The sequence below is a fragment of the Chiloscyllium punctatum genome, chromosome 37, assembly GCF_047496795.1.
Source record: "Chiloscyllium punctatum isolate Juve2018m chromosome 37, sChiPun1.3, whole genome shotgun sequence".
NCBI lineage: Eukaryota > Metazoa > Chordata > Chondrichthyes > Orectolobiformes > Hemiscylliidae > Chiloscyllium > Chiloscyllium punctatum.
The window spans coordinates 15,412,195-15,439,105 of record NC_092775.1 but is presented as its reverse complement, the minus strand read 5'-3'; the positions used below and the strand labels follow the sequence as shown (position 1 = coordinate 15,439,105).

The 26,911-nt window shown below is 44.6% G+C and overlaps 1 protein-coding gene across 1 annotated transcript in view; it reads left to right on the top strand.

The window, feature by feature from the left end:
- The window catches only part of plcg1 (phospholipase C, gamma 1), a 168,418-nt gene that overhangs the window by 135,021 nt on the left and 6,486 nt on the right, over positions 1–26,911 (top strand). The window contains exons 22-28 of the mRNA XM_072556339.1: positions 2,778–2,874; positions 9,706–9,775; positions 14,312–14,475; positions 17,543–17,639; positions 19,993–20,217; positions 22,042–22,190; positions 26,302–26,416. Of these exons, the coding sequence (XP_072412440.1) occupies positions 2,778–2,874; positions 9,706–9,775; positions 14,312–14,475; positions 17,543–17,639; positions 19,993–20,217; positions 22,042–22,190; positions 26,302–26,416 (917 nt within the window). The remainder of the gene's footprint in view (positions 1–2,777; positions 2,875–9,705; positions 9,776–14,311; positions 14,476–17,542; positions 17,640–19,992; positions 20,218–22,041; positions 22,191–26,301; positions 26,417–26,911) is intronic.

Here is a 26,911-nt window from a genome sequence, read left to right as displayed (position 1 = left end):
GGAGGTGGTGAGGTGTCCCAAACAAGTGAAGAGGCTGCACACAGGCTTGGCAGGGTTAGTGGTGCTGGGGTTTGGCAGCAAGCAAAGGAAGATGTTGCAAGCAACAGAGTGATCGATTGACCTATTGCCCTGTGCACCAAAGGACAGTGAAAAGTTTTGTTTACGAGCGGTACAGGTAGATCAGAGTAACCAAGGATATACAGATCAAAAACACTTAGAGGCATACAGGTTACATTACACAGGGTGTGCAACTAGACAAGATCAACGTTAGGAAGATCAGCATGATTTGAGGCTAGAGAGTCCACTCACCAGTCTAATAACGGCCAGGCAGAAGCTGTTCTTGAACCTGTTGGTGCCTGTGTCCAGGCTCTTGTATCTTTTGCCTGACAGAAGAGGTTGTAGGAGATCATTACTGGGGTGTGGTGGGTCTTTGATGATGATGGCAGCCTTTCTGCAGCAGCGAGCTGTGTAAATTGAGTCCATGGATGGGAGGTTGGTTTCCGTGATGGTCTGGGCTGTGCACATAACCTTCTGTAGCTACTTGCAGTCCTGGACAGAGCAGTTCCCGTACCAGGCCGTTATGCACTCGGACAGTATGCTCCCAGTGGTGCATCTGTAGAAGTTGGTGAGGGTCCTTATGGACAGGCCAAATTTCCTGAGCCACCTGAGGAAGAAGAGGCATTGTTATGCCTTCTTGACCGAGGCATCTCCATGGGAAGTCTAGGACAGATTGGCGGTTATTGTCACTCCAAGAAACTTGAGTGATAGAGTATGATCCTTGATAGGAGTGGTTGCAATAGCAGGGACAGAGTGGGTGTGAGGTATTGGAGAGAAGAATTGGCACTTATGGTGATGCAGTGGAGAACGTCACTGACATTCCTAGGGCACTGCTGGTCCTCTGTACTGCAGAGACGACACTGAGCTGGGTGGTGACCTCGGTCAGGCTGCTAAAATCATAGAATTATTACAGCGCAGGAGAGGCCATTCAGCCCATCTTGTCTGCTGCAGTTCTTTGAACATTTTAATTTAGTGCCAATATCCGTCCTTTTCGCCATAATCCTGCATGTTGTTTCTATTTAGATAATCACCTCATGCCCTATTGCTATCCGAGACTGTAAGATGTAAGAGCTGAAGTAGAGCATTTGGCCCATCGGGTCTGCCCAGCCTTTCAGTGAGGTCTTGGCTGGTCTGATAATTCTCAATTCCATTCCACTGCCTTTTCCCTCCAACCCTTGATTCCCTTACTGATTAAATTCTGTCGATCCTAGCCTTGAATATACTTAACAACGCCACCTCTACAGCTGTCTGTGGTAAAGAGTTTGACGACCCTCTGAGAGAAGAAATTCCTCCTCATCGGTCTTAAATGTGCAGCCCTTAACTCTTAGGTTATGCCTCTGGACCTAGATTTACCTACAAAGGGACACAACCTCTCAGCATCTACTCTGTCAAATGCCGTAACGTCTTGTATGTGTCACTAATGCCACCTCTCAAGCTTCTAACCTCCCAAGAGTACAGGCCCAACCTACTCTACCCCTTCTAAAGAAAAGCCCTCTGTACTCAGACTGAACCTAGTGAACCTTCTCTGGACTGACCCGAATGCCAATTTATCTTACCTTCAGTTCCCTTATCTAAGGAATGTTCTGACTAGTGCCTAGTATAATTTATCAAGACCTCCCTACCTTTGTATTTCATACTCCTTTGTAATAAAGACCAACAGTCCATTTCCCTTCCCCATTACCCACTGAAGTATGCTTGCTTCATGTGATTAATGCACAAGGACCCTCAAATCTCTCTTTGCTACTGCTTCCTGCAGTCTTCCCCCATTTTGATAATATTCAGCTCTTCTCTTCTTGCTACCAAAGTGCACAGCCTCACATTTTCCCACATTATATTCCATCTGACAAGCTTTTGCCCACTGGCTCAGACTTTCGTTTCTGGTGGCACAGCTTCCTCTGATGGTCCTCTGGAAAGAGGACTTCTCTCTCTTGCGGCCTTCCCCACTCCCTCCCAGCAGGACCTCCAGGTCCCTGTCATAGAATCATAGTGCCGTCTTCCTCTTCCCAGACACCTTCTATAGAGTTCCTTGACCAAGCGGGAAAACTTCGGAATGTCAGTTCTTGTCCAGGGCACAATGGCATTTTAAAGATGGCACAGGGAAATGGGATGCCAGTCTTTTGGCAGTCATCAGCTGGAATGGTGATTTGTTTTGGGACCAAAGCATGGTAAGATGGGTCTGGAATAGGACATGAAGGATGCCGTAGGTAGTTTATAAGGTGTGTTTAGTAAGAGATGATGAGAAGTCCCACCAGACCTGGTCGTGGGATTCACTCTAAAATGCGACACAATTCATACTTAGTCAATGATATTTGATCCAGGCCATATGTACTTCTTACACTTGGTAATGTGGTGTTTAGTCACTGAAGCATATTTACACAAGGCTGCAGAGACACTTTTGGGTTAGGGTAGGATATCTGCTCACGAGTTGGACTGAAGGGCCTGTTTCCATGCTGTACATCTCTATGACTCTAAAACAGGATAGAAGTTTACTCCACAAAAGGAGAAAGTAACAAAGCTATCTAGGAGACAGTTAGAAAGTCCTTAACGCAAACATCAAACCAAAGTTTCAACCTGTATCCTGACACTATCAGTTTGTATCTGTTCCAAAATATCCCACTGCCCCCATATCTACCTGCCTCAATTTTATATCACTGCTACTATATGACTACTGTTGCCTCTGCTCTGTACAGTGATTGATGTCTTCCCAATGTATTTTTCAGGTGGAAAGGAGACTATGGAGGTAAACGACAGCTCTGGTTCCCTGCCAACTATGTGGAGGAGATAATGAGCCCAAGTACTGCAGAGCCAGAGAGATTGGTGAGACACTTTGATTTTGCTTGTCACAAGACCTGATCCCTCTTCCATTGACATTCAATGCTATTACCATTGCTGAATCTCACTATCAACATTTTGGTGCTACCATTTACTAGAAACTGAACAGGACCAGTCATATAAATACTGTGGCTACTAGAGCTGGTCAGAGGCTGTGAGTAACTCACCACCTTACTCCCCCATGCCTGTCCACCATCTACAAAGGCACAATACAGAAATGTGATGAGATATTCTCCACTTGCCTGTGTGAGTGCAGCTCCAACAACACTCAAGAAGTTCAATGCCCTTAAGAACAATGCAGCCCCTTTGTTTAGCACCCCATCTGCTATCTTCAACCTCCAATCTTCAATACCAACACACAGTAGCAACGGTGTGTAACATCTACAAGATGCACTGCAGTAACCCAGCAGGGCTCTTTCAACAACAGCTTCCAAACCAACAATTTCTACCACTTGGGAACGCCGCCAGCTCCAAGCCACATGCCATCCTGTTTTTGGAAATATATTGCTGCTCTTTAACTGGCAAATCCTGGAACTCCCTTCATCAAATCGCTGTGTACTTACACTCCGAGGATTGCAGCAGTTCAGGAAGGCAGCTCATCATCACTTTTTCAAGGGTAATTAAGGATGGGCAATATATCTAATTTAGCTTGTTGCACACAAACCCCTTGACAGAAGTTCTAAAAAGAGTAAAGCAGTAATAAATTGTCCCTTAAGTTCACACCTTTATATCCTGTGTGTTATGACTTTTAAACTTCTTGCAATTGCATGCAGGTAGAACATAGACTCCACAGAAGGGAGGTCTTTAATTGATTTAGCACCATGCACAACCTTAGGATGTCTCAAAGCACTCACAGCCAGTGAAGTACTTTGTAGCCACTGTTGTAACCTTGGGAACATGGCAACCACACAAGCAAGCTCACAAAAACAATTGCCAGACACTCCTTTACTTTTTTAGGGATGTTAATTGCATGATATAAATATTGGCCAGGACACATCAGCAAAGTGGCTTTTCACTTCTTTGTAAGTGTGGGTGATTTTGTTGAAATTCAAGACTTGCTTTCCCTTTCTTTCCACAGTGGTACACATAAGCACCTTTAAGGTGCCAAGTTGTGCTGGAGCTGTCAGGTTGCTGTGAAATTCAGAGAGAACATTGACCACCAAGGATTACCTTTCCCACTGTTCTTCAAAGTATACCCCTAGGTCTTTTACATTTACCTGATCGGGGAGACAGTGCCCCAGTTTAATATCTCATCTGAAAGACAGCACTGTTGACAGTGTAGCAGTCCCTCAGTATTGTGCAGTTATGTCAAGTTAGATTGTTGTGCTCACGTCCCTGGTATCTGGCATAAGTCACCTTTTATTTACACATGAGAAGTCCTTGACTTTAGTATTGTCTCTCTCAGAGTCAGCTACCAGAGTGTCAGCAATTCTGACACTCCCCTTTCTATATGTCAGAGTTGAAAAAGATGGTGCTGGAAAAGCACAGCAGGTCAGGCAGCGTCCGAGGAGCAGGAGAGTAGACATTTCTCTCTGGAGGGGGAAGGGGTATGAAACATAAATGGGGGGGTAGGGGTGGGGCAGGGAGAGGTAGCTGGGAAGGTAATAGGTGGATGCAGGTGGGGGCAGTGATTGTGATAGGTCAGTGGAGAGGGTGGAGCGGATAGGTGGAAGGAAGATGGGCAGGTAGGATAAGTCAAGAAGGCGGTGCCGAGTTGGAAAGTTGGATCTAGAATGAAGCGGGGGGAGGTGGGGAGATTTGGAAACTGGTGAAGTCAGTGTTGGTGTCGTGTGCTTGAAGGGTTCCAGAACAGAAGGTGAGGCATTCTTCCTCTAGGTGGCAGGTGGCTTAGATCTGACTTGGAGGAGGCCGAGGACCAGCACCTCCTTGGGAGAGTGGGGATGGGAGGTTGTTGAAATGGTCGGCCACAGTACAATAGGGTTATTTAGTGCATGTGTCCCAGAGATGTTCCCTGAAACGTGAGTTGGCGTCCCCTCTCCCCAGTGTACAGGAGAACCACATCGGGAGCAAAGGACATGGTAGATGTGGTGGGTGGATGTGCAGAAAAATCTGCTGGATGTTAAAAGATCCTTTGGGGCCTTGAACGGAGGTAGAGGAGGGGGTGGGGTGGGGAGGCGGAGGGGGTGGTGTGAGTGCGGGTTTTACGCTTCCTTTGGTGGCAAATATGCCAGCCAGAGCTCCCTGATTGGACCAGATTGACAGCCCCAATCAGGGAGCTCATATTCTATGAGGTCCACGTGGCTGATCTCATCACAGCCACTGCAGAGGAGAGTGTGTGAAAAATGGAAGAAACCAAGACATCCGTATGATTATCTGGCATGGGAAAACTATGCCACTTGGAGACTGTTGTTATTTTACATGCTCACACATCCTTAAAACATTCTGCAGCGAGTAACTAAGCTCCTGTCTCCCCTATGCCTGTCCACCATGTACACGACACAAGTCAGGAATATGTTGGAATATACTCCACTTGCCTGGATGAGGACAGCTCTACAGCACTCAAGCTTGACTGTGTCCAGTACAAAACATCCCGCTCATGCAGTGCCGCTACGTAAGCGTTTACTCCTCCATCCCTCCACCACAAATACACAGTGGCAGCAGTGTACACCATCTACAAGATGCGCTGCAGCAACTCACCGAGTTTATCTTCAATACCCACAATTTCTAGCAACTCGAAGGACAAGTGCAGCAGCATCCTCGCTGCGCCACCACTTGTAGTCCCCCTCCAAGTTACTCACCGTGATGCTTTGCAAATATATCACTGCTCTTTCAAGAGCATTGGGTCAAAAACCTGGAACTGCCTTTCTAACACATTATAGATGTCCCTACACTCCAAGCAGTTTAAGCAGGCAGCTCACCACCACCTTCTCAAGTAATATGTTAAAACAACAGGGTTGTTTTGGTGGGTGATTTTAAGTTCTCCTGTATTGACTGGGACTCGCTTAGTGCTATGGTATGTTCAGGACAGAATTTTGAAACAATATGTAAATAGTCCAATTGGGGAAGGCCATACCAGACCTGGTATTGAGGAATGAGCCCAGCCAGTTAATCAAAGTTTCAGTGAGGGAGCATTTCGAGAACAGTGATCATAATTCTGTAAGTTTTAAGTTACTTATGGATAAAGACAAAAGTCATTTCCAGGTGAAAGTATTAATTTGGGGAAAGGCTAACTACCACAATATTAGGCAGGAACTGAGGAGTGCAGATTGGAGGTGATTGTTTGAGAGTAAATCCATATCTGGCAAATGGAGATCTCTTAAAATCCAGTTGATTAGAACTCAGGACCAGTGTGTTCCTGTGAAAATGAAGAATAAGGATTGGAAGATTCAAGAATGTTGGATGTCAAGAGAAATTGAGAGCTTAGTCAAAAATGAAAAGGAGTCATACAATACCCTTTAGGAAACTGAAGACCAACCGAGCCCTTAAAGAATCCAAATGTCACAGGAAAGAATTCAGTCTAGGAATTAGGAAGGCTAAAAGGGGCTATGAAATGATTTTTAAAGAAAAAACAGTATTAAGGAAAATCCCATAGTGTTTCACACATGTATAAGGAGGAAGAGGATAGCTAGAGAAAGTATAAGTTCACTTAAGGAGAAATGAGGGAATTTGTGCATGAAGAAAGAGGAGATGCATTTAACAAATACTTTGCATCAGTATTCACAAAGGGGAAGGATGTGGTGGATGCTGAGTCAGGGGACGAGTATGTTAACATTTCAGGACATGTCAATACAAAAAAAGCTGGTGTTAGGTGTTTGAAATGCATTAAGTTAAATAAGTCCTCAGTAGCTGAGTTCTGAGGAAGGGTCACCGGACTGAAACATTAATTCTGATTTCTATTCACAGATGCTGCCAGACCTGCTGACCTTTTCCAGCAAGTTCTGTTTTTGTTTCCCTGGTAGCCGATAGGATCTATCCCAGAAAGCTGGGGGAATCAGATGAGGAAATTGCTTGTATGACATCTTTGTATCCTGTTTAGCTACTGGAGCAATCCCAGAGGACCAGAAAATAGCCAACTTAGTTCCTTTGTTTAAAAGGGGCAATAGGGATGATCCGGGAAATTACAGGCCAGTAAGCCATATGTCACTAATAGGGGAATTATTGGAGAAGTTTCTTAGGGATAGGATTTACTCACATTTGGTAAAATATGGACTTACTAGTGATAGGTAGCATGGTTTTGTGTGGGGAAGGTTATGTATCACAAATTTGTTTGAGTTTTTTCAGGAAGTGACAAAGATGATTGATGAGGTTAAAAATCACACAACATCTGGTTACAGTCCAACAGGTTTTTTGGAAGCACTAGCTTTCAGAGTGCTGCTCCTTCTTCAGGTGGTTGTGAAGCAGGACCTAAGAATTTTTAGCAAAGGATTATTCTGTGTCTTATGGTCTTGCTTCACAACCACCTGATGAAGGAGCAGTGCTCTGAAAGCTAGTACTTCCAAATAAACCTGTTGGACTATAACCTGGTGTTGTGTGATTTTTAACTTTGTCCACCCCGGTCCAACGCTGGTTCCTCCACAACATGATTGATGAGGGCAAGGCAGTAGGTGTTGTCTATATGGACTTTAGCAGGGCCTTGCACAACATCTCTCATGGGGACTGACACAAAAGAGAAAGTCACGTGAGGTCCATGGTGAGCTGATAAGATTGGCACAGAACTGGCTTCGTCAGAGAAAAACAGAGAGTAATGTTTTTCAGATTGGAGATTGATGACCAGTGGTGTTTTGCAGGAATCCATCCTTTGTTGTTTGTAATATATGTAGATTTGGAGGAGAAGCTAGGTGGCTTGGTTAGTATGTTTGATGAGGACACAATAGTTAAGGAAGCTACTGCCGGTAAGGAGGATTGCCAGAGAATACAGTAGAATATAGTTAAATTAGAGACTTGGACAGACAAATATCAGATAGAGATTAATCCTGATAAATGTATGCTGGTGCATTTTGGGAGGTCTAACGCAGGGGGAAAGAATACAGTAAATGCCAGAACGCTTAGTAGCATCAACATACAGAGAGGGATCTAAGGATGCAGGCCCATGGTTCTCTGAAAGTGGCAACATAAGTGGATAAGATGGTCAAGAAAGCAAATGGCATGCTTGCCATCAGCAATAAGGGTATAGAGTACAGAAATTGGCAGGTCATATTGCAGTTAGGTCACATTTGGAATGTTGAGTACAGTTCTGGTTGCCACACTACCAAAAGGATATGGAGGCTTTGGAGAGGGTACAGATACAGTATTAGCTATGAAAAGAGATTGGAGAAACGTGGTTTGTTTTCACTGGAACGTTGAAAGAGCGATGTAATATAAGTTTACACAATTATGAGAGACATGGATAGAATGGATAGTCAGAGTCTTTTCCCAGGGTGGAAATGACAGTTACTAAGGGACATAGTTTACAGTGAGGGTTATAGTGAGAGGACAGGTAAGTGGAGCTGAAGCCACGAAAGCATCAGCTTTTTTATTCATTCGAGGGATGAGGGCATCACTATCTCAGCCAGCATTTATTGCCCATCCCTAATTGCCCAGAGGACAGTTAAAAGTCAATCCCATTGTTACGAGTCTGGAGTCACATGTAGGCCAGACCAGGTAAGGATGGCAGTGTCCCTCCCTGAAAGAATTAGTGAACCAGACGGGTTTTTCCCGACAATTGACAATGGATTCACAGTTACCATTAGACTCTTACTTTCAAATTTTACTGAGTTCAAATTACACCATCTGCCATGGTAGAATTCGAACCTGGGTCCCCAGAATATTACCTGAGTCTTTATATTAAGAGTCCAGTAATAATACCACTAGGCCATTGCCTCCCTGCTGTTATCTTGTTGAATGGCGGAGCTTGAAGGGTTAGATGGCCTACTCTTGCCCCTGGTATAGGTTTAAGTAAAAGGTGTAAGTATAAAGGAGATGGGAAAGGCAGGTTATTTTTGCACAGATTCTGGATTAATGGTGCTGGAAGAGCACAGCAGTTCAGGCAGCATCTGTGGAGCAGTAAAATTGACGTTTCGGGCAAAAGCCCTTCATCAGGAATACAGGCAGAGAGCCTGAAGGGTGGAGAGATAGGTGAGAGGAGGGTGGTGGTGGGGAGAAAGTAACATAGAATACAATAGGTGAGTTGGGGAGGGGATGAAGGTGATAGGTCGGAGGGGGGTGGAGGGTGGAGTGGATAGGGGGAAAAGAAGATAGGCAGGTAGAACAAGTCATGGGGACAGTGCTGAGTTGGAAGTTTGGAACTGGGGTGAGGTGGGGGAGGGGGAAATGAGGAAACTGTTGAAGTCCACATTGATGCCCTGGGGTTGAAGTGTTCCGAGGCGGAAGATGAGGCGTTCTTCCTCCAGGCGTCTGGTGGTGAGGGAGCGGCGGTATTTTTACACAGAGTGCGCTGCCAGAGGAGGCGGTAGAGGCGAATACATAGGAATGTTTAAGAGGTATCAAGACAGATATATGGCAAAAGGTTTTTTGTTTTGAAAGGCATCATGTGTCAGCACAGGCTTTGTGGGCCGAAGGGCCTGTTTTGTTATTTGTTCTTTCTTTGTTCTTCTCAAGGACAATTCAGAATGGGTAATCAAAACTGAGCCAGCTAGTGATGCCCATATCCCATGTATAAATAAAAAAAAATCAAGACTGGAAAAGCATTTCACGTGGGTAGGGTCTAAGTAGGGAATTTATTTCTTTTCTGAAGCTGTAATTTGATGCCCCAGGGATTTCTACAATGGGAGAAAAGGCATGTTTGGAGTCTTAAACTTTTACAGATAAGTTGACTGGCTTGGTACTTATTCTTCCTCTTATTCCCTCTGCTTTCAGCCCCTTAATGAAAACAGTCCTCTCGGGGATTTACTGGGAGGATCTCTGGATGTACCTTCCTGTCAGATCGGTGAGTAGTTTGGTGAAGCCAGAACTAACCTGCTTCAGTTAGTGCTGATAACTGTAACTGGGACCAAACTGAAGGGCCATTTTGCTGTTGTGAAGAGAAATGGCAATGTCCCCACAGTAAACATCTCTAGCTCCAAGAACATAATCAATCCTGCCTTTGAACCTGAGTGGAAATCAAGCACTTTCTTAGAGGAATTGGAGACCATTTCAATATATAAGGCAAAAGAAGAAAGAATTGCAGTTATCGTGCCTGTCATAAACTTGGGGCATCCAAAAATGCTTTATAGTTGAGAAAGTGCTTTTGAAGTATGGTCACTTGTAATTTAGGCAATTTAGCAACAAGTTTGCTCACAGCAAGCTCCCACAAGCAGCAGTGTAATATAGGTAAATAGATGAAATCCAGTCAAATGAGTCATCCAACTAATAACTTAAACCCAAAAGACAGGCATTTCAGCGTGGTAGAGGACATGGCCTGACAGGACACAGTTACTGTTCATGAGCAGACCTGAACTATATGATTCCATAGAAGGTGGTAGAGATGTTCAACTGTCCTAAATATGGCAGTTGTGTGTGAGTGGCATTGGCAAACAGCCACCTCTTCAGCCTCTCGGTCAAATGGCTGCCTGACAATTTGAGGTAAAGGAATGGAGAATGAGCAGTCGCTAACCTCGTGTCAAGAAGATTTGTGCTCCATTCACATTTGGAGCAGTGATTTTACAAACTTAAGAGTCTTTGGAACAAAAGAGAGAGACAAAACTTAGTAATTCACTGTCTGCATTCAGCTTTGACTTTGGTTAAAATCACAAATGACATCCTGTGTGACTGTGACACAAGTACAGAGGAACATCAATTATCCAGCATTTGATTATCCGAATATCGGAACACACCATTCTCCTCCAGAATCGCCCAGTTGGATGGGACTCATCTTGCCTTGGTTGCATCCTTTCATCTATTTAATCAGAGGCAGCGAATTACCACAAATGCCTTCTCTTCTCATCACTACACCATTAACTCAGGTGTCTCGAAAGGATCTATTTTTGGCATCATCCATTTTCTCATTGACATCTGCCCCTCAGAGACATGGTCTGAAAGCACAGCAGTTTCCACATGTACAATGACAATATCCAACTCTATCTCACCAGCACTTTTCTTGTCCCCTCTCCTGTCTCTAGATTAACAGATTGTTTATTTGATGTGCTGGCAATTAAATTTCAGCAGGTTTGAAGACGTTGTCTTCACTTCCCACCACAAACTCTGCTACCTATTCACTGGCACCATCACTCTGTCCATCTGAGGCTGAACCAATTGCTTGTATATTTGATCTTGAGGTGAGGTTTCAACCACAAGTTTGCATTCTCTCTAAGACCCCTTCTGTAACATGAACTGACTTTGCTATCCATCTCTGCTCATCTGTTGCAAGAGGGTCAGTGTGATTTCAGAAAAGGTCGAACAACTATTGACATGGTGTTTGTTGTTAGACAGCTCTAGAACAAGCTGATCATTTATGACTGAGATAAAGAAAATGTCTTCACTTATAGGACTGTTAAACCTTTGGAATTGAAAACATAAAGTGTTGTGGATATGCTATCTTTAAATATAGCTACATTTTTCCGGTTTCTCAGCAAGTTATGGTTTTATGGCTGTGGAGAAGGAGAGGATGAGGCAAAATGGCAGGATATTTAATTGGGGAAGAGGAAACTATGATGCAATTAGACATGAGTTAGGAAGCATGGACTGGGAGCAATTGTTCCATGGTAAAGGCACTATAGACATGTGGAGACTGTTTAAGGAACATTTGTTGCGAGTGATGAATAAATATGTCCCTCTGAGACAGGCAAGAAGGGGTAAGATAAAGGAACCTTGGATGACGAGAGCAGTGGAGCTTCTCGTCAAAAGAAAGAAGGTAGCTTACATAAGATGGAGGAAGCTCGGGTCAAGCTCAGCTCGAGAGGATTACAGGCAGGTGAGGAAGGAGCTCAAAAATGGTCTGTGGGAAGCCAGGAGGGGGCACGAGAAAGGCTTGGCAGAACGGATTAGGGAGAACACAAAGGCATTTTACATTTATGTGAGGAATAAGAGAATGGTCAAAGAAAGAGTAGGGCCGATCAGGGATAGCATAGGGAATTTGTGTGTGGAGTCGGAGGAGATAGGGAAGCCCTAAATGAGTTTTTTGCTTCTGTCTTTACGAAAGAAACAAACTTTGTAGTGAATGAAACCTTTGAAGAGCAGGTGTGCATGCTGGAATGGATAGAGATAGAGGAAGCTGATGTGCTGAAAATTTTGTCAAACATTAAGATCGACAAGTCGCCAGGCCCGGACCAGATTTGTCCGCGGCTGCTTTGGGAAATGAGAAATGCGATTGATTCACCACTTGTGAAGATCTTTGCATCCTCGCTCTCCACTGGAGTCGTACCTGAGGACTGGAGAGGGGCAAATGTAATTCCTCTCTTCAATAAAGGAAATAGGGAAATCCCCGGCAATTACAGACCAGTAAGTCTCACGTCTGTCGTCTGCAAGGTGTTAGAAAAGATTCTGAGGGATAGGATTTATGACCATCTGGAAGAGCATGGCTTGATTAAATGCAGTCAACACGGCTTTGTGAGGGGCAGGTCATGCCTCACAAACTTTGTCGAGTTCTTTGAGGATGTGACTAGAAAAGTTGATGAGGGTCGAGCTGTGGATATGGTGTATATGGACTTCAGCAAGGCATTTGATAAGGTTCCCCATGGTAGGCTCATTCAGAAGGTCAGGAGGAATGGGATACAGGGGAACCTAGCTGTCTGGATACAGAATTGGCTGGCCAACAGAAGACAGCAAGTGGTAGTAGAAGGAAAGTCAGTGGTGAGTGATGTTCCACAGAGCTCTGTCCTTGGGCCTCTACTGTTTGTAATTTTTATTAATGACTTGGATTAGGGGAATTGAAGGATGGGTCAGCAAGTTTGCAGACGACACAAAGGTTGGAGTGTCGTTGACAGTATAGAGGGCTGTTGTAGGCTGCAGCGGGACATTGACAGGATGCAGAGATGGGCTGAGAGGTGGCAGATGGAGTTCAACCTGGATAAATGCGAGGTGATGCATTTTGGAAGGTCGACTTTGAAAGCTGAGTACAGGATTAAGGATAGGATTCTTGGCAGTGTGGAGGAACAGAGGGATCTTGGTGTGCAGGTACATAGATCCTTTAAAATGGCCACCCAAGTGGACAGGGTTGTTAAGAAAGCAAATGGTGTTTTGGCTTTCATTAACAGGGGGATTGAGTTTAAGAGCCGTGAGATCTTGTTGCAGCTCTATAAAACTTTGGTTAGACTGCACTTGGAATACTGCGTCCAGTTCTGGTCGTCCTATTATAGGAAAGATGTGGATGCTTTGGAGAGGGTTCAGAGGTTTACCAGGATGCTGCCTGGACTGGAGGGCTTATCTTATGAAGAGAGGTTGACTGAGCTCGGACTTTTTTCATTGGAGGGAGGAGAGGGGACCTAATTGAGGTATACAAGATAATGAGAGGCATAGATAGAGTCGATAGTCAGAGACTTTTTCCCAGGGCAGAAATAGCTAACATGAGGGGTCATAGTTTTAAGCTGGTTGGAGGAAAGTATAGAGGGGATGTCAGAGGCGGGTTCTTTACACAGAGAGTTGTGAGAGCATGGAATGCATTGCCAGCAGCAGTTGAGGTCATTGGGGACATTTAAGAAACTGCTGGACATGCATATGGTCACAGAAATTTGAGGGTGCATACATGAGGATCAGTGGTCGGCAGAACATCGTGGACTGAAGGGCCTGTTCTGTGCTGTACTGTTATATGCTCTATGTTCTATGGGAAATTGGAGGGAGAATGCAGCTGAGACAGGAGATTGGCCATCATTCTGTTGAATAGCATGAGGAAAGCTTGAGCGACCTTATAATCTGCAAATGCATTTACTTATTGTGGTCTTATGTTTTATTGCATTAGGTGCTATATAAGTATAGGTAGTTATTGTTGTTGATTTTGCCAGAAGACCATTGTTTTGAAGATGCCACATTGATTGGAACCAAATGTATAAATCTAGACAGAAAAGTCGACTTGATGTGACCGCATTTTACCGGCCCCAAAAATAACGTATTTGTCTATCCTCAATGGATAAGTTCATCCCCACTTTTCAGCCACAACATACCACATTAGCAGTTAGCCTCAGTATTTCACCCCACTTCCGGCAGAGCCCCAGGGATCACAGCGTGGACACAGATTATGTTGTGAGTATGCATTGGGGTTTATGACTCGCTCACAGAAAAAAGCAGACCTTACATGGCAAAGGACAAACACAATCAGCGACCACACACAGGCATGCCAACAGTTCAGTTCCAAACTCAATTTCTGAGACTGCAACAATCTCTCCAGAATCAGGGGTTAACATATACACCAACATCTAAAGTGTTTCCTTGAATTGACAAATTGTTGTTGGGTAGTTGGAGTTGATTATCTTTGGCCTACTGAACTGGAGCATAGCCATGCCGTTGGATGAACAGCTCCAATATTTTATTCACCCTTCTTGTCTCATTTCAGCCGTTCATCCAGATGGAAAAGGCAGTCGTCCCTATGTTTTTAAAATAAATGTGAGCTCGTTCAACCGTGCTGGTGAGACAATGGACCTGGCAGCAGAAACACTGGAAGATCTGAACGATTGGGTGGCCAAGATCCGGGAAGCAGCACAGACGGCAGACGCCAGGGTAAATTCACACACAATTAAAGATATCAGCTTCAAATTAGTTTCTCTTATTCTTCATTTTGGGGGTAGGCATGATGGCTCAGTGGTTAGCACTGCTGCCTCAGAGCACCAGGGACCTGGGTTCGATTCCAGCCTCGGGTGACTGTGTGGGTGTTTGCACATTCTCCCCGTTTCTGCATGGGTTTCCTCTGGATGCTCCGGTTTCCTGCCACAGTCTAAAGATGTGCAGGTTAGGTGAATTGGCCGTGCTAAATTGCCCATCACGTTCAGGGATGTGTAGGATAGATGTATCATTCGGAGGAATGGGTCTGGTTGGGTTACTCTTTGGAAGGTCGGTGTGGACTTGTTGGGCCGAAGGGCCTGTTTCCACACTGTAGGCATTTTAGTTAGGGGATTCATTGATAGAACCTACATCCTTTTTAAAACATTTAGGAACTGAGATTTCACTCAATTGAATTTCATGTACAAAGCTAGATTTTTTTCCACACTGGGTTACTGTGATGTTTTCACTGACAGTAGATAGCATGTTTCTGTTACATTTTGGCTGCTGCCAGGAAAGATACCCTTGGTAACACAAATTCTCTGGAAAATTCTCAGTGAATTTGGCTACTTAAACCAATGAGGAAAGATGTTCCTGTACCCTAGCAAGAATAGGTAGCCCCAGCACTGTACCCCAGAGAGAACGGAACATCCCAGAAATTAACCCCAGCAAGAACAAGTGTCAAAGAAACTGCACCCCAACAAGAACAAGTATCATAGAGACTGTACCCCAGCAATAACAGGTATCGCAGAAACTGTACACCAACAAGAACAGGTATCACAGAAACTGTACCCAAACAAGAACAGGTATCACAGAAACTGTACCTCAACAAGAACAGTACCACAGAAACTGTACCACAACAAGAACAGGTATCACACAAACTAGCCCAACAAGAACAGCTATCACAGAAATTGAATCCCAACAAGAACAGGTATCACAGACACTGTACGCCAACAAGAACAGGTATCACAGAAACTGTACCTCAACAAGAATAGTACCACAGAAACTGTACCCCAACAAGAACAGGTATCACACAAACTAACCCAACAAGAACAGCTTTCACAGAAATTGAATCCCAACAAGAACAGGTATCACAGACACTGTACACCAACAAGAACAGGTATCACAGAAACTAACCCAACAAGAACAGGTATCACAGAAATTGACTCCCAACAAGAACAGGTATCACAGAAACTGTACCTCAACAAGAATAGTACCACAGAAACTGTACACCAACAAGAACAGTACCACAGAAACTGTACACCAACAAGAACAGGTATCACAGAAACTGTACCTCAACAAGAATAGTACCACAGAAACTGTATCCCAACAAGAACAGTACCACAGAAACTGTACCCCAGCAAGAACAGGTATCACAGAAACTGTACCTCAACAAGAACAGTACCACAGAAACTGAACCCCAACAAGAACAGGTATCAAGATACTGTACCCCAACAAGAACAGTACCACAGAAACTGTGCCCTAACAAGAACAGGTATCACAGAAACTGAATCCCAACATGAACAGGTAACACAGAAATTGTACCCCAACAAGAACAAGTATCGCAGAAACTGTACCTCAACAAGAACAGATATCACAGAAACTGTACCCCAGCAAGAGCAGGTATCACAGAAACTGTACACCAGCAAGAACAGGTATCACAGAACCTGTTCCCCAGCAAGAACAGGTATCACAGAAACTGTACCCCAACAAGAACAGGTATCACAGAAACTGAATCCCAACAAGAACAGCTATCACAGAAACTGAATCCTCAACAAGAACAGTTGTCACAGAAACTGTACCTCAACAAGAACAGGTATCACAGAAACTGTACCCCAACAAGAACAGGTATCACAGAAACTGTATGCCAACAAGAACAGATATCACAGAAACTGTATCCCAACAAGAACAGGTATCACAGAAACTGTACCTCAACAAGAACAGGTATCACACACACTGTACATCAACAAGAACAGGTATCACAGAAACTGTACCCCTGCAAGAACAGGTATCACAGAAACTGTACCCCTGCAAGAACAGGTATCACAGAAACTGTACCTCAACAAGAACAGGTATCACAGAAACTTGTACCTCAACAAGAACAGGTATCACAGAAACTGTACCTCAACAAGAACAGGTATCACAGAAATTGTACCCCTGCAAGAACAGGTATCACAGAAACTATCCCAACAAGAACAGGTATTACAGAAACAGTACGCCAACAAGAACAGGTATCACAGAAACTGTATCCCAACAAGAACAGGTATTACAGAAACAGTACGCCAACAAGAACAGGTATCACAGAAACTGTACCCCAACAAAAACAGTACCACAGAAACTGTACCCCTGCAAGAACAGTTATCATAGAAACTACCCCAAGAAGAACAGGCATCACAGAAACTGTACCCCAACAAGAACAGGTATCACAGAAACTGTACCCTAACACGAACAGTACCACAGAAACTGTAACTCAACAAGAACCGGTATCACAGAAACTGTACCCAAACAAGAACAGGTGTCACAGAAACTGTACCCCTGCAAGAACAGGTATCACAGAAACTGTACCTCAACAAGAACAGGTATCACAGAAACTGTACCTCAACAAGAACAGGTATCACAGAAACTGTATCCCAACAAGAACATGTATCACAGAAACTGTATCCCAACAAGAACATGTATCACAGAAACTGTACCCCAACAAGAACAGGTATCACAGAAAGTGAGGACTGCAGTTGCTGGAGAGTTAGACTGTGGTACTGGAAAAGCACAGCAGGTCAGACATATTCCTGATGAAGGACTTATGCCTGAAACGTTGATTCGTCTGCTCCTCAGATGCTGCCTGATCTGTTGTGCTTTTCCAGCGCCATCCCAGAAACTGTGCCCTAATTAGAACAAGTATCACAGAAACTGTGCGCCAGCAAGCATTGGTATCATAGAAAGTAAATGCCCACAGGAATTCAAAATTATTCTGTTAGTTTGAGGAGATGTCATTTTAAAGCTTTTAATTTGTGGTTTGATCACTTTTTAGAAGGAAGAGGGGAAGATGATGGAGCGCAGAAAGAAGATTGCTCTTGAACTCTCTGACCTAGTGGTGTATTGCAGACCTGTCCCCTTTGATGAAGAAAGTAAGTGATGTTAAGGACAACATGCGCACGTACACACTGTGTGTGCTCCTTGCCCTCAGGTCCAAAGCAAATTCTCCTGTGAGTGGCCAGAGTGGGACGGGAGAATTGGTGGACCACATGTGATATTGACAAAGGTGTAAGCGCATTCTGGATTGTATGGAATAGAACTACTAGAATGTGTACAATTATGGATTTGTTTCTTAAAGTGTAAATTTGCTGTTCTACAAACATTTCTGGTCTGGAAAATGTGACCCAATTGTTCTGACTCATTATAACCTTGTAATCAAAAGTATCTACTTCCAAACCTTTACCCGGTATGACCCCATTTTAATGCCATTGATGTTATGAGAGCTCTGGTGCGGGAAAGCTTGGGCAGCCTCAGCTGCTGAACGAGACTAGGCTGCCAGTATTTAAACTGCTGAGCACCGAGAGGTGAATGCACACCTCCCCCCACCCTGGCCCTGCAGTTGAAAGATGCAGTTTCCCCCAACCCCCACCATGTCACACAAAGTCAGAAGCGTTAAAATGGAGTCACACTGTGATAAAGTTAGAAGTAAACTTAATCTTCTGAACAGATGGTGGCCGGGGGGCAGAGGGAGGAGGAACAAGAAGAAATTTCAGCATGGTATAAGTTTTTGATGGTGGGGGTCTTAAAAGAAAATGAATGCCTACCTTTGTTTAGAATTTTTTTTGCTACAGCAATCAGATCTCAAAAGATCCATCTGTGAGGTCACACCCACCAGTTACAGAATATAACCTGGAGAATTTGAAGGAAGCAAGGAGCTGTTAGCATTCAGTCTGAGAAAAGAACTTGTAACTTCACTCAAAGCTGCAATTTACTGTTTGTACGACTGGCTTATAATATCAGGATATTCCTAGATTACATCCTTCGACTAGTTGCCCTAGTGGCTATTGTCTCTAGTGCTCTAAGGCAGTGGTGAAATAAAAAACAAAACAGGATTTCTGATTGTTATCCAGTAAATGTTGAAGTCCTTGACCCTCAACATTCTGACCCAAACGTGAGGCGTGAAGTCACAAAGTTAAAAAAAATTAGTGAGCGATAGTGATCTGACTCTCACACTGATCTAAGAATATAATATAATAATAAAGTTTGCACATTCTCCCTGTGTCTGTGGGGGTTTCTGCTGGGCGCTCCGGTTTCCTCGCACAGTCCAAAGATGTGCAAGCTGGCTGGATTGGTCATGCTAAATTACCCACCGTGTTCAGGGATGTGTAGCTTAGGTGCATTAGCCTTGGGAAACGGAAGGTTACAGGGGTAGGGTAGGGGGATGGGTCTGGATGGGACACTCTCCAGAGGATCGGCGTGGACTTGTTGGGCCAATTGGCCTGTTTCCACACTGTACGAATTCTATGGTATTCTATGGTAATAGCAATAGCTACCTGGGGCCACTTTGATGAATAGAAGATTTTGTTGCAAGACGACAATGGAATTGTGGAATAGACCAATGTAACACACCACAGGGCAAACTGTGGAGCTAGCCTGCAATACTTTGCAAATCGTGTTTGTTTGTGACAAAGTGGTGCTCCGAAAGTTTATACTTCCAAGTAAACATGTAGGACTATAAGCTGGTGTTGTGCGAGTTCCAACTTTGATCTCCCCAGTCCAGAACCAGCACCAGCACCTGCACATCATTGACAAACATTAACCTTGGAACGTTGAGTGGGAAATGTTGACACAGCAATCTACAATACTTAAAGTTGGCAGAAAAGTGTGATCAGAAATTGTGGCAACAGGAAAGTTTGTTTGCATTCTGCGTGCAAGATTTTGAAAACACTGAACGATATTGGATGATATTTTACCTTTAACCTACTATTGATCTGCTGGTTAGACCAAAAGTGTAGGTCCAGTGGGTGTCAGTGCAGCCTTTCATTTTGAGTGGCAGGCAGGAAGGCTGCCTACACGTAGTAATAAATCTGTGAGGTGCCAGAAGATGTAGAAAATATTTGCACACCTGTCGTCACTACAGAACTACAACTAGTGTCAGGTTGTGTTGCTGAGGGGACAGGGAGTTCTGAACTGGTCACGGCCCACATGAGCTAGGAAATGAATAGAATACCGCCAGATGTTGGTCAGAATGTGCTTTTTCTGAAACTGTTCCTCCCAGGGATCATTAGTTCATGCTGACCATGTGATATTGGTCACGTGGTCAACATGAAACCTTCCGGCCATGAAGCAGATGGACAGTGATTAATGGACAAGGTGGATTACAAATAATGGGAAGGACATCCCCTCCCCAAGAAGAATGAGTGATTAGATGGTGCAGGTAAAATTAGGAATGTGTGCAAGAAATGATAAGACAATAATCTCTCCCGTTGTTTCTTTGTGATACAGAGATTGGGAGTGATCGGGCCTGCTACCGGGATATGTCATCGTTTCCAGAAACCAAGGCAGAGAAATATGTGAACAGGGTCAAAGGGAAGAAATTTCTACAGTACAACCGTCTGCAGCTGAGTCGCATCTATCCCAAAGGCCAGCGTCTCGACTCATCCAACTACGACCCCTTGCCCATGTGGATTTGTGGCAGTCAGTTAGTGGCATTGAACTTCCAGACCCCAGGTCCTTGTTACTTTTTCCCTTCTCCCTGTTTTTGTCCTCATTACCACTGAACCCACTCAACCCACACACGCAGTCTTGGTATCACAACAGTTCCCGATTCCCGATCAATACCCTGTCTGAACTGGCTTTTGTTGCCAACAGCATTTGAATGTTACATTGTGCTTGTGTGGAATCTTAAAGGGAAGAAGTTGTGTTTGAGTTTGATTGAGTTGGATTCATTGTTGTCACATGCCCAGAGACACAGTGAAAAGTGTTGTTTTGCATGCTCTACAGGCAGATCATACCACACAAAGTACATCAGGGTAGCAGAATGGAGTGGAGAGTACAGTGTTACAGCCGCAGAGATGGTGAAGAGAGAGAGAGAGACAGAGAGAGATGAGAATTAATATTTGAGAGGTCCGTTCAAAAGTCTGATAACAGCAGAGAAGAAGATGTTCTTGAATCTGTCCGTATGCATATTCAAACATCTATATCTTCTGCCCAATGGAAGAGAGTGTAACCGGGGAGGGAGGGGTCTTTGATGATATTGGTTGTTTTCCTGAGGCACAGGGAAGTATAGATGGAGCCAGTGTATGGGAGGTTGGTTAGCGTGATGGACTGGGCTATGCTTATGACTCTGTAGATTCTTGCAGTTTTGGGAAGAGGAGAAGCCATACCATCCAGATAGGATGCATTCTCTGGTGCATCTATAAAAATGAGTAAGAGCCTTAGTGGACATGCCAAATTTCCTTAGCCTCCTGGGGAAGTTGTTGTACTTCCTTGACCATCACTTCAACGTGGATGGACCAGGACAGATTGTCAGTGATCATCACTCCCGGAACTTGACACTCGTGACCTCAGCACTATTGATGCAGAATGAGCATTCGAGACAGTACTTTCCACATTGGTGTGCAGTCATGTGCACAGAAGGCTGTCAGTGGACAATGCTCACTGCCTGATGAGTTGACCTTCACTTCCTCAAGCACTCACTGGGTGAATGTTGGTCTAATGGTAAGGTCACTGACCAGTAATCTGGCAGAGTCCAGGCTAATGCTATAGAGATGTGGGTTCAAATCCCACTGTCGCAGCTTTGTAGGATTTAAATTCAGTTAACAAAATTTGGAATTAAAAGCTTGTCTCAGGAGGGAGTTGACCATGAAAGCTATTATTCATTCTTGTAAAACTGGTTCACTAGTGTCTGTTAGGGAAGGAAATCTGCCACCTTTACCTAGTCTGACCTACATCTGACTCCAGACTCTCAGCAATGTTGTTTTCTTTTAACTGCCCTCTGAAATGGCCCACCGAGCAACTGAGGTCAAGGGTAATGATGGATGGGCAAAAGCCCACTTCCCATGGAAAATAAAACTTTCCTGAAGCAATCCCACAACAGTACAAGGCAGGCATTTAGACGGGAAAGAGTATGTTATGGGAACAAGGATGATGAAGCTAGTGGGGAAGTATGCAGATGTTGCCCAATTACTCTGTCTGATAGATCCCTGTCAAGGACTCTGTGAACCACTACTTTTGACTACACTGATTGAGCATCCCATACCATCCATCGATTTTCCAGTGTTAACCTTTTACTTATATTTCCATCCCATCTTGCAGGATGGTGTTGATTGGAACTGCCTTTGTTTGTGGTGGAATGGGCTTTTCTGTTCTTAGTAGAGCTTAAGTCCACAGTGTTAAACTTGGCACAAAATCTCATTGTTTACTCTAGTTTTGCTTGGATTGAAAAAAATAAATTTATGAAACTAAATCTGATACAGACTGTAGGCTAGTTGCAAGTGGTTAAGGGCTTTGATATCATGTCCTAATTCCTTATATTTTATCTTTGTCTCCCAGATAAACCCATGCAGATGAATCAGTCGTTGTTCATGTTGAATGGGAGGTGTGGGTATGTTCTGCAGCCATCCATCATGAGGGATGACCAGTTTGATCCTTTTGACAAACACTCTGTGAGGCCAACAGAGTCACTCATCATTCAACTCCAGGTCTGTTACATGGTCAACATCATTATTCTGTTTCCTTATCTGTAAGGTTAGATTGAAATCAGCTTCTCAGACATTAGGCAGATTCAAAGGGCTGTTTTGCAACCGCATTATTGTGTTTCTGTATGGAGGATGTTGTGATGCAGTAATCAGTGATGCACTGTTAGCGTAAAACACCAAAAAGGAAATATCATAAGTTAAAAATAAATCATACCCTGGGTTTTACTGTCTACTGAATTAACATTTGGGAGGATGAATTATTTGAGGAAAAAAGATGAAATACGCTTATGTCAAGTCTTTACCACCTCAGGATGATCCAAAGTGTTTAATTTCCAATTACGTACTTCCATAGTGTGTGTCATCGTATAGTAAACACGGGAGCCAATTTGAACACAAGGTCCCGCAATCAGCAGTGAGTAAATGGCCAGATAATGTTTTTTGTGACAGTGATTTAGGGATAAGTATTCACCAAGGCATCAGGGATAACTTCTGAGTATGGATACCTTTGTGGACTGTCAGTTTAAAGCTAACAGTTCCAACAGGGCAGCACTCCTTCAGTACTGCACTGGAGTGCAGCACCTACAGTCGGACAGGAGGAGGTTTCAAAGACTTAAGGGAATGCAGTGGTGATTTGAAGTTATGTAACTGGTTAATAAGGAACCACAGTACAGTAGTGACAGTGATGAGCTTTTTTAATTCTTTCACAGGAAGTGGGTGTCACTGGTTGGGCAGAATTTATTGACCACCCCTAATTGTCCTTAAGAGAGACAACTTACAACTGCACAGAGGTGAAGTCAAGGCAGTGGAGGGAGGGCACGAATTTCCAAGCAAACTTTGGGCATAACACCACCTGCCCCACATGGGGCTGAGTATGCAGATTGTGCATTGAATAACCACCCATCTCTGAATCCATCGAACGAGAAACAAGTCCTCTTCGGTCTCACAGGACCAACTAAGGAGGAAGGATCATTAGGGATAAATCACTGAAGGCCAGTGAGGAGATAGTTGAAGAAATTATGGACACCAAGCTTTCAAGCCAAAGTTACTGCAGTGGAAGTAGCAAGTTTTGAAGATAAATTCGGAGAAATAATCAGAGCCAGAAGGAGTCAGGAATGTGAAATACCTCCACAGAGGCCAATATCCCATCACCAAATCACCTTTTATTTACATGTGCATAGTGCTTAAAGACAATAAAAACTACAGATGCTGGAAGCCAGAGTCAATGGATGTGATGCTGGAATCACACAGCAAGTCAGACAGCATCTGAGGAGCAGGAAAGTCAACATTTCAGGCCTAAAACCTTCATCAGGACTGGGGAGGGGGAGTGGAGCCCAGAAGTATGTAGTGGGAGGGAGGTATGGCTGTGGGAAGGGTAGGTGAGTCGGTGATTGGTGAATGCAGGTGGCGGTTATTGTGATTGGTCAGTGGGAAGGGTGCTGCGGATAGGTGAGTAGGAAGATGGACAGGTTAGAACAGGTCAGTGAGGCAAGGATGGGGAGCTGGGCATGGGGTAAGATTGGGGATGGAGGGATTTTGAAGCTAGTGAAGTCAATATTTTGGGATATAAGCTCCCCAGGTGAAATATCAGGTGTTGCTCCTCAAGTTTAATTTGGCCTCACTATGACAGTAAAGGAGGCCAAAGATGGACATGTCACCAGAGGAGACGCAGGGTTAGTTGATGCATGCAGAGGGCAGATGTTCCCCTAGTCCGACTGCCTTAGAGATGGCTCTCAGGGTGAGCAGATTTCTGACACTCCTGTTTATAATATTTTATTAAACAAATTACAAAAGCCAGTTAACATTAACAGCTGTATACAACAACAATTTTACAAGGGAGAGGAGCAGCAAAGCCAGGCCCCAAACTCTACCATTCAACCAGTTTACAGGGAGATGAGGACAAACCTTAAATCCCAGTTTCACATATTAAAAGACACAGTGACAACGACATTTGTACATAAAAGGACAATCCAGTTACATTAAAAAGTGCATACAATACAGACCCAGCAAGCCCCCGCCCCTCCCACCTTCCGACCACTCTAAGGCAGCCCGCCCCTACCCACCTTCTGGCTCTCGGTCCACCCCATGCCCCTTCCAGTTCTCGGTCCGCCCTGACACACCTTTCGACCACCTCTAGGACAGCTCGCCCCGGTACCCGCCCGGGGTGACAGCGGGCAGGACGGCCTACCCACCTTCCGGCTTCACTAACCACCCTCAGCACCTTTCGACCAACTCTGGGGCAGCCCGCCCCGGTACCTGCCCGGGGTTACAGCGCTAAGGACGGCTACCCGCCTTCTGGCTCTCGGTCTGCCCCTACGTACCATTTGGCTCTCACCCACCCTGATGCGCCATCCGGCCAGTGGGTTATCCTGGCATACCTTCCGGCCACCTCTAGGACAGCCTGTCCCCTTCCCTGGGACGACAACGTGCAGGGTAGCCCACAAGCCTTCTGGATCTCATCCCGCTCCAACGCACCTTCTGGCTCTCGGCTGCTCTGACACCTTTCAACCACTTCTAGGATAACCCGTCCCGATTACCCCTTCTCGTGATGACAGTGCTCAGAACAGCCTACCCACCATCTGGCTCTCGGGGCGACTGGCATCAGGGTGGCCTACCCACCCTCCGGCTTTCGGGAGAGCCTACCAACCTTCAGGTTCACAGGATGGCCTACCCACCCTCCGGCTCTCGGGGTGACAGCTTTCAGGATGACCCATGAGCCTCCCAGCTCACAGCAAGGCCTGCCAGACCCAGGGACACGCAAGACAGTGCGGGTGATAGACCCAGTAAACACCACAATACAGTTAGTTACCAAAAAAACAGAGTCCTTACTGGTACACAGTCCAAATCTATACAGTCTTCAAGATATAGAATCCATTTCCAAGAAGAGTCCACTCCAGTGTACAATGTGCATCGTCAGAAATAGAGTCCACTCCAAACTGCAGAGTCCATTGCTAAAAACAAAGTCCGCAACCAAGGGCAGAGTCCACTCCTGGAGGCAGCAAATGCACACCCCACAGCACACAGGTGTTCAGTCTCCATAGAGTCCTGGTCCAGTCTTGGAAAACCAGGCCCACTCACAGGAACATAGTACATTGTACAGGTGCAATTAACTGACAGGGGTTTGGTCCACTTCTGAAGGAAAGGTCTTCACCCAAACTCCAGGATACAGCAAGTGCTCACCTCCCAGCACACACACAGGTGTTCAATCTTCAGAGGCCCAGTCCCAGGGATAGGCCTCCCCACAGGAACAGCTCCTCTGGTAAAATGTATGTCTTCTACAAGGGCTCAGTCCAAACACCAATAAAAAGTGAAGACACATACAAAAAAAAACAAAAGAAAACTAGAGTCCAAGGGCTAAGCCCTACCATAAAACTAACATTGTCCTTTTCTCAAAAAGAGTAAAAAGAGAAAAGACTAACACACAGGCTGTAACCAGCCAGTGAAACAACAATCCCCTAATGAGAACTGAGTTACACCTGAAACACATTATGTGCATCAGGAATTTAGACATCAGTCCTCACTAAAAAGGAATGACCGTTAACAAACTGGCTCAATAATTCAGCCAGTTCGGGAATCAGGTTTCCTCCTCCAGAAAAAAGGAGCAGAAACCAACTGCAACAGTAACATACTGACTATAGCACCAGCCAGCATAGAGTCAGTCCCCTAAACTGAGGAGACTCTGAATCTCCTGTTTATATCTGTCAGCCGGGGCTCCCTGATTGGGCCAGATTAACAGATCCAGTCAGGGAACTCATAGTCTGTCAGGTCCACGTGGCTGACCTCATTACAGTCACTACAGGAAGGAAATTGAATCAAAGGATAAGGTACTGTTTTCAACAGAGATAGGAGCACATTGGGAGAAAGTGAGAACTGCAGATGCTGGAGTTCAGAGTGGAGGGTGTAGTGCTAGAAAAGCACAGCAGGTCAGGCAGCATCTGAGAAGCAGGAGAATTGACGTTTCGGGCATAAGCCCTTCTTCAGGCTTTGTAGGTATATCACCATGTTTCAGCAGTTTTAATGAAATATAGATGATGGTGAAGGGCTGGTTAGCGAGATATAGCAGATGAATAACTGTTTTTGCATTCTGTTAAAATTCTCTTAAAATTGATTTCACCAGGTTCTGGGTGCTCGTCACTTGCCTAAGAATGGCAGAGGCATTACCTCTCCATTTGTAGAGGTTGAGGTTTGTGGATCTGACTACGATAACTGCAAGTACAAGACTGAGATTGTTGGTAAGAAGATCGCCCTTATCTTCGACCTTGACACAGCCAAGACCCAGCGATAGTTGCGGTGACAACTTCCTCTGTGATGTTGTTACCAACTTTTCACCATTTTATCATCTTCTTCACTCTGTGGTGGAGCTGTAGTGGACTTCCCTGAGAGCAGTCTCACCAACTGCACTTTCAGACTTTAATTTGCAGGACATACAGCCATGGATGGGGATGAGATTTTATTCTCTAATTTAGTCCTGGATAACACTCAGTCAGGTCAAGGGTGCTGCCTTAAAACTGACCCTGCTTAAACACTCTCCCTTCAGTAGCTTGTTGAGAAAACTCTTACAGCTTATCACTTGTCCCCATATTTCCAGTGTTAAGGAAGTACTTGAATGTCACTTAATAAGTATAGGGGAAGTGGTAGTGTAGTGGTAATGTCACTGCACTAGTCATTCAAAGGCCTAAACTCATGGTCTGGTGACAAAGGTTTGAATCCTAGAATGTAAATTGAAG